This window comes from Tribolium madens, unplaced genomic scaffold (genome assembly GCF_015345945.1).
Source record: "Tribolium madens isolate multiple individuals breed KSU strain unplaced genomic scaffold, Tmad_KSU_1.1 Scaffold_71;HRSCAF=194;Tcas5.2_LG6, whole genome shotgun sequence".
Classification (NCBI taxonomy): domain Eukaryota; kingdom Metazoa; phylum Arthropoda; class Insecta; order Coleoptera; family Tenebrionidae; genus Tribolium; species Tribolium madens.
In genome coordinates, this window is record NW_025401041.1 from 4,965,858 (window position 1) to 4,973,934 (window position 8,077).

The following is an 8,077-nucleotide window of genomic DNA, read 5'->3' on the forward strand; positions in this document are numbered from 1 at the left end:
ATTATAATAATATATTGTTTTAGTTTCAGCTTTTTTCAACTTTGTTTAGTAAAAAAAAAACAACTCAAAAACTATAACAATTTTATATCGGATTAAAAGTAAAATAGTATATTACATACCGAGTGGAGTGCTTCATTTTTGTCGAGATTTTTTTTCTACCAATGCTTGTATACAATTTTACTTTCAAGTAGGGCTAGATTAGAGGTCAGTAATGAGACACTTCCCAACCATCCTTGAGGTCAGAAATTCGACATGGGTGTGAATAAAACTCATTTCTCGTTTATATTTCATTATCACAAAGGGCAAATTACAATCATTAGTCATAACTAACCTGGCCGAAATCAAACCATAGAAAAATTAATAGTGATCACTTATTTACAAGTATGTTACATGTCAAACCGGTCGTCACAAACACAATTAAGTTAGTGATTTCTAAGCTACATAACTATACTCTTCGCTTGAATGTGGTGTCCTTTCAATATATTGTTTATCGATAAGCGACTCGATACACTTTTTAATCAGTTGAACACTCGGTGCGAAAGAAACTTTCGATTGTGCATAAACCTAAAAACCACTCATTTAAACCCCAAATTCGACATTTTTTCCTCCTCACCTCTTGTATTAACGCATTATGTTTAAGTATTTTCCTTGATTTCATAATCCTAACGATGGCTGCCTGCAAATACATTTTTCTATCTTCTTCAACCGAATTCATCGTTTGTTCGATCTCCTGGGGCGACTCTTTTTGCACAGCTGCATTTATTCGAAATTTCGTCCTCTTATTATTATATTCCATGTTTAAACGTAGCACTGTTTCAGGTTTCAAGTCCTAAAAACAGTAAATTAAACGAGAAAATGATGTGGGCGTGGCTTCACCTACCGTACTGTCCGCTATCAATAATTTACAATCAATTAAACTAGCCGCATATCTGTGATACTGTTCCGATGTTAGCTGTAAACTCTCCCTAATCTCTCTAAATGTGAGCGAATCAGTGTGTTCGAATAACAACAAAGTGGCCATTTGAAACGTCTGCATTGTCACTAAATACGACTTTTTCAAATGTCCCAATTTCAGTTCCGCTTGACATAAATTGTGTAACCATGTTAATTTCCGGCCGTTGAACCTATTATGATAGAAATTTTCAAACTGGAAATTGGATAAAACAACATTTTAATCCAAGACACGCCCACTTGTTGTTCTCACTCACCATTTGGACGCTCTTCTCCAGTTGTCTAGGATACGTAAAGGGCGTGGTCATCGTCTGACCCAGTGGCCACGCCCCCGCTTGTAATACGTAAATACTGAAATTGATTCCGAGGTCGATGTTGTCTTGTTTCAAAAATGCGTTGAATTTGTTGTTGAGATCTGCACTAACCGACATGTCGGTAAACATTCGATGTAATTTACTTGTAAATTCGTAACCACAAGCTTGTTTTAAACGATTTATCATGGCTTCTTCGGCGTCCATACTTTGAGTTTGTTGGTGGATCAGACGTTTGGCCAACATTCGAGAGTAAAATTTTTGAAAAACGTCCTTGTCGTCGATATACTTGAAAATTGTTATGCTCTCGGCGAGCTTTTCGTCCACCTAAAAAAAAAAATTTTCATTGCCAACGAGGTGGACAAATTTTCATTCACTTTTCATAACCAACGAAGTAACCAAAATGTCACAATGCAATTTGTTACTTTGTTTTTTCAAAACCAACGAAGTATAAAATTTGTTTTTTATTTTAAAATTAAAAAATTAGTTAAAACCACAAACAAAAGTGATAAAAAAATCAATAAATATTTTTCGTGATCAGCGCGGTAACTAAACACTTTTAATAGCAAAAATAAAATCAGGTTTGTCAAGCCAAAGGCGAAAAACGAGGCCCGAAAATGTGAATAAATAACCACGTAGCCATTTATAATTTTTTCATGGCCAACGAGGTGTACAAATTTTCACAAAACCTCAGTATTACATAAAAAATGTTTTTCATAACCAACGAAGTAACCAAAATGTCAACTACAAAAAAAAACCTTCGTCACAATGCAATTTGTTACTTTGTTTTTTCAAAGCCAACAAAGTATAAAATTTGTTTTTAATTTTAAAACAAAAAATGAGTTAAAACCACAAACAAAAGTGATAAAAAAATCAATAAATAAATATTTTTCATGGTCAGCGCGGTAACCAAATACTTTTAATAACAAAAATAAAATCACTTTGCAAAATTAAAGGCGAAAAACGAGACCCGAAAATGTGAATAAACAACTACGTAGCCATTTTTATTTTTTTCATGGCCAACGAAGTGTACAAATTTTCACAAAGCCCCAGTAGAAAATAAAAAAAAACGTTTTTCATAACCAACGAAGTAACCAAAATGTGAACTCCAAAAAAACCCTTCGTCACAATGCAATTTGTTACCTTGTTTTTTCAAAACCAACAAAGTATAAAATTTGTTTTTTATTTTAAAATAAAAAGTGAGTCAAAACCACAAACAAAAGTTATATAACAAAAAATTAATAAATAAATATTTTTCATGGTCAACGCGGTAACCAAACACTTTTAATAACGAAAATAAAATCATGTTTGCCAAGCTAAAGACGAAAAACGAAACCCGAAAACGAGAATAAATAACTACGTAGCCACATTTCATTTTTTCATGGCCAACGAGGTGTACAAATTTTCACCAAGTAGAAAATAAAAACAAAGTAACCAAAATGTCAACCATCAAAAGCCCTTAAATTATATATTTTTTATTTGTTTCCCCAGTGGTCTATGAAAAAATAAATAGCCAAATTTAAACTTCACCACACTCGAAGAAAAAAATTGTGACTATCAAACCAATTAAAATTATCACAATGCAATTTGTTATTTTGTTTTTTCAAAGCCAACAAAGTAAAAAATTTCTTCACTTTTCTCTTTTTCACGACCAACAAGGTGAACAAAAAATTAAAAAAGTAAATTTTTCATAACCAACAAAGAAACTAAAATGTCGACTACAAAAAAACCATATAAATAATATTTTTATTTGTTTCCTCAGTGGTCTATGAAAAAAATAAATAACCAAAATTAAATTTCACTGCAATTTGATACTTTGTTCTTTAAAAGCCAACAAAGTAAAAAAAAATTGTTTCCCCAGTTGGTCAAAAAAACACTCACCTCCGAGTCACTAATCCCTTTACTTGACTTCCTCAACAAAGCGTCGCAATACTTGGCCAAAAATTCGGGACTCTTACATACAGGTTTACCAAACTTATAATTAATAACCGAACTACAGGCCTTATCCAAGGCCCCCATAAAATTCTGATCCGACTTAAACACTTCTTGAATCAACAGTTTATACTTCTTATACACAGCCAACATATTCTCGACAAAAGTTATGTGTATATTTTCGGTATCAATATTACCAACAGCCTGAGAAAAAAATCACTAAATTGATAAAACAACTCGAGAAAAAAACATACAGTCAATCCTTGCATTTTGATGTGATCCAAAACTGTATCGACAAGAACAACCATTGCATTTTGGACACTCTTGAGCAGATCGTACATATTGGAGAGATCCTTTTTGCGCTCACCCTGTACCATAGCCACACATTCGCTGTATAAAAAGTCCAAATGTTCGGCCACCATGTGTGTCTCGCACCGTTGGGAGACTTTCGGGAGGGAACTGGTGTGGAGGAAACGACGTGCACGAAGGAGTTCCTCCTCAATTTTCCCCTTGACTCGCTCCATATACAGGGAGACGTTTTTCTCTTGGAGAAGTTTAGCAGCGTCGCGTTTGAAGTGCTCACCACTCTCTTTGAGGAAGGGCTCCTCGAACAACTCCTGGTAGAGCTGCAGTTGGCCCTTCTTCTTGTAGCCCTGCACCTGGTTTTCAACAACTTTAGTTTTCACAGCCCACGGAGTAAACAAATTTCATTAAATTTTTTTCCCAAATATTCATGGCTATTTCTCATAGCCAACGATGCAATCTGAAGAATGTTTAAACAAAGGAATTTTTTTATGAATAAAAAACATCTGTGAGCCATGAATTTTTTTTTGCCTCAAAATCTTATTTTTCAAATAGCTTTTAAACAACTTTAGTTTCATGGCTAACGGAGTAAACAAATTTCATGAAAATTAAATGTATCATATTTTCTCCCATATATTCATGAATTTTTTTATTTTTTACTGCCAACTTATTTAGAAGTAATAAAATAGTGTCATATTTTTTCCCAATGTTCGTAAAAGAAGTAAAAAAAATGTTTAACAAGTGATCGCAAAAAGATGACAAAAAAAAACATTTCCTCAGTGAGCCATGAAAAAAAATTCCCCTTTAAATAAAGTTAGAAAAATACATTTTTAAATAAATTTTAAGCAACAATGTGTTAACTAATATAAAAAAAACAAAATTTTTAATTTTTGCAAAGCCACCCAAGTAACATATGTAAGAAAAGTAATATGAAAAAAATCAATAAAGAAATATTTTTCATAGACAGTGCAGTAAGCAAACTTTTTTAATAGCGAAAAAGTTCGACAAAATATTTAACAAAAATGTTTACCCAGTTGATCAAAAAAATCAAACAAATTTTCACATTACCTGTGAGTCATATTTTTTTTTCCTTAAAATAAATCACATTTTTCAAATATCTTTTAGTTTCATGGCTAACGGAGTAAACAAATTTCATGAAAATTGAACGTATCAAATTTTTTCCCAAATATTCATAATTTTTTTTAATTTTTCACTGCCAACGTATTTACAAGTATTAAAATGGTGTCACCAATTTTTTCCCAATGTTCGTAAAAAAAGTAAAAAAATGTTTAACAAGTGATCGCAAAAAGATGACCAAAAAACATTTCCTCAGTAAGCCATGAAAAAAAATTTTCCCCTTTAAAGGGCGTTAGAAAAATACGACATTTTTAAAGAAATTTTAAGCAACAATATGTTAACTAATAAAAAAAGAAAATTTGTTATTTTTCAAAGCCAACCAAGTAAAACATGTACCAAAAGTAATATGAAAAAATCAATAAAAAAATATTTTTCATAGCCAGTGCGGTAAGCAAACGTTTTTAATAACAGAAAAGTTCGACAAATTTAATTAAAAAAATTGTTTCCCCAGTTGGCCAAAAAAATTAAACAAATTTTCACATTACCTGTGATATAAAAAAAAATTCCTCAAAATAAATCACATTTTTCAAATAGTTTTTAAACTACTCTTAGTGTCATGACTAACGAAGTAAACAAATTTTATGAAAATTGAATGAATCAGATTTTTTCCCAAATATTCACAAATTTTTTAATTTGTCACTACCAACATAAAAACTAGTTTACAAATATTAAGATAGTGTCATAGATTTTTCCTCAATATTCCTAAAAAAAGAAAAAAAAAACTGTTTGCCAAGTTGATCTAAAGGAATTAAATATATGTAGTTAAAAAAATACAACAACAATATGATATCAATTTTAACTAATACAAAAAAAAAGCGAAATTTGTTTTTTCAACGCCATCCAAGTACAATAAGTAACAAAAGTACTATAAAAAAATCAATAAATAAATATTTTTCATAGCTAGCACAGTAACCAAACGCTTTTAATAACGGAAAAACTTCGACAAATGCATTTAAAATAAATTTGTTTCCTCAGTTGGACAAAAAAAATCAAATAACAATTTTTCACAAAGTTTTTTCACAATGAAGTAAACAAAATGTCAATTACAAAAAAAGTCTTTAAATTATAGTTTTGGTTCATCAGTGATCTATAAAAAAAATAAAAAATCAAGAAATTAGAAGAACCCATGATTTTTTTAATTTTTCACTGCCACACAAAAAACTAATAAATATTAAAATAATGTCATAGGTTTCTCCCCAGTGTACGGAAAAAAGAAAAAAATTGTTTGCCAACCTCATCACAAAAAAGTCCCAAAACAGTGACTATTTCTCATAGCTGCCTACATAATTAAAAAAAAGAAAACCTAAACCTAAAATCTTATTTTTTCATGAATAAAAACAGACGAAAAAACATTGCCTCAGTGGGCCATGACAAATTTTTTCCTTTTTAAACAAACTTAAAGAAAGAAAGAAATTTTATTTCAATTTAACGAAAAATAAAAGTGAGGTTGGGTTACCTCGACGAAGCTGAGAATGGTCCCCCTGACCGCGTCAATGGGTATAGCGCATGTGTTTTGCGCCCTATCTTCCCCTATAGCCTCCAGTAGCAGTTTAACAAGCCTTTGCCCCAGAGGGGCTATCATCCCCGACTGCCACACTTCGAGTGCCAACTCCCCAATTTCCATCTGTTCGCCCCCTGACGAATCCGAACTCCCATAAATAATCTCAGCATCGGAGAGTTTCTGAGTCCTGATGTGTTGTTGGTTGAGGTACAAGTACAAACTGTGCAAGTATTGACTCCCCACGGAGTACTGCGACCAATAATGGTAATAACTCTTGACCAAATTGGCCTCCCCCTCGTCCTGGACTTGCACGAGCAACTTCGAGACATGGTCGATGAGGTACTGCTTGGTTTCGGCGTACAGACGGTCGGCCATGGGCTCGGGGTGGGCCACACAAAGCGAGTAGACGTCCCTGGACAAGGGGGCTAAAGTGAGGTTAGAGTTCCTTGAAATGACTTACGAGAAGCGGTCGTTCCATACGGGGCGAGGGACGTGGTCTAGGGTGATCACCCCCCGAATGGTGTCCCGGATGGACCCCCAGGTCGCGTTGAAGTCCACACGACGCGGTTTCAGAGACATGACTGAGCGTTTCTAAAAATAAAACCGTTTTTTCTGATGGTTTCTAATTTTTCAATTTAAACATTGTTGAAACTACGACGAATTGGGGTCAGTTTGACGTATGAAATGACAGTTGGTTGGTGACTCCATCTTGGATTTTCGAAAAAGGGGCTTTGAGGTTAGGAAATTTCGGAAAAATGCAATTTGGACCATTTTTACACCAACTTAATCAATTATCATTGTTTCGTGCATTCGTTTTATTTTTTTTTGTCATTGAGAGAAATGTTGATGAGGTTGGTAGTGGGCGCCAACGCATGCCTTGATGACTTGGAATTTTGACAACAATGGAATTTAATTTTAGCGTTTATGCGTTTTATTTTTCAGTGGAAAATGCCACTACGTCATTTCTGCGACTTTTCAAAAAATATAAAACATCTGGAGGAGATTCTATATAAATAGAAAGCAAAAACGTCACAGGACAATAATTTTAAAAAAAGATATTTGAAAACACTGCCAATGTCACATAGACAAAAACACTAAAACAACATCAAATTTTTCTTATTTGCAAAATGATCATATAAAATTGTGCACACTTGGCACCTATTCTATGCAAAAATGACACTAATAATCATAATAATATTGTTTAATCAATATTACACGTATCTCCTAAAACAGAAATCTTCTTTATAGTAGTATAAAGAGTTGCTCGTAAGATGGCGCCAGAAAATTTTACTTAAAAAGAATTATTTTATTGTTTATTAACAATTAATTTAAATGAAGTTCTTAACCAGATTAAAAATTGGTACTAAAGTGTTATTTAATACAAACCTCGTAGCCTCTAATTGTTATATAAAAAAGTAAGTTTAAAATAAAAAATTTGGTTGCCAAGTTGGCTCAAAAAAACTTTCAATTACTAGAAAAGAGAAACTTTGAAATGATAAAAGTAGAACGTTCCATATTTTAGCATATTTAAGTATTTAATTGTCTTAGTAAGTGTGTTCGTTGACCTGGTTGTATAATTGGTTGAGAAAAACACGTATGAACCTATTGAATAATTTATTATTTGGTAATCATAATAATAAAGTGTTAATAAATAGATAATATCAATATGTTACACTGATAATTATAGTTAAACCTTTTATACAATGTCGTGAAATCATGAATCCACTAACAAATTTACAATAACGCTAAACCCCATACAGCCGCTCTAATATATGACATCTAACACATAAATCATGAGTAACCTCCATAAATACGGCGAAATGTCTTTATAACTTTGTACAGAGTTTGTTTAAAGCCTCTAAAACCGTAAAAGAAAACCAGTGATTGCCCTAACCTGAACGACTCTAGCCGTTGTTGGCGGCCCCGGTGGCGGGAGTGCCCG

At 32.6% G+C, this 8,077-nt stretch overlaps 2 protein-coding genes across 2 annotated transcripts in view; both read right to left on the minus strand.

Moving 5' to 3' along the window:
- Positions 1-257: 257 nt before the first annotated feature.
- Positions 258-6,944, minus strand: LOC123008445 (cullin-2). Its single transcript, XM_044404240.1, has 8 exons — positions 6,596-6,944; positions 6,091-6,547; positions 3,449-3,853; positions 3,144-3,398; positions 1,209-1,589; positions 881-1,147; positions 614-829; positions 258-564 (listed from the first exon to the last, which is right to left on the minus strand). The coding sequence occupies exons 1-8, from the start codon at positions 6,712-6,714 to the stop codon at positions 433-435; spliced, it is 2,232 nt and encodes a 743-aa protein (XP_044260175.1). The 5' UTR covers positions 6,715-6,944; the 3' UTR covers positions 258-432.
- A 1,040-nt stretch (positions 6,945-7,984) lies between these two features.
- LOC123009144 (vesicle-associated membrane protein 2-like) overlaps positions 7,985-8,077 on the minus strand; it is a 2,687-nt gene continuing 2,594 nt past the window's right edge. Inside the window, exon 6 of the mRNA XM_044405270.1 lies at positions 7,985-7,993. Coding sequence (XP_044261205.1) covers positions 7,985-7,993 — 9 coding nt within the window. The remainder of the gene's footprint in view (positions 7,994-8,077) is intronic.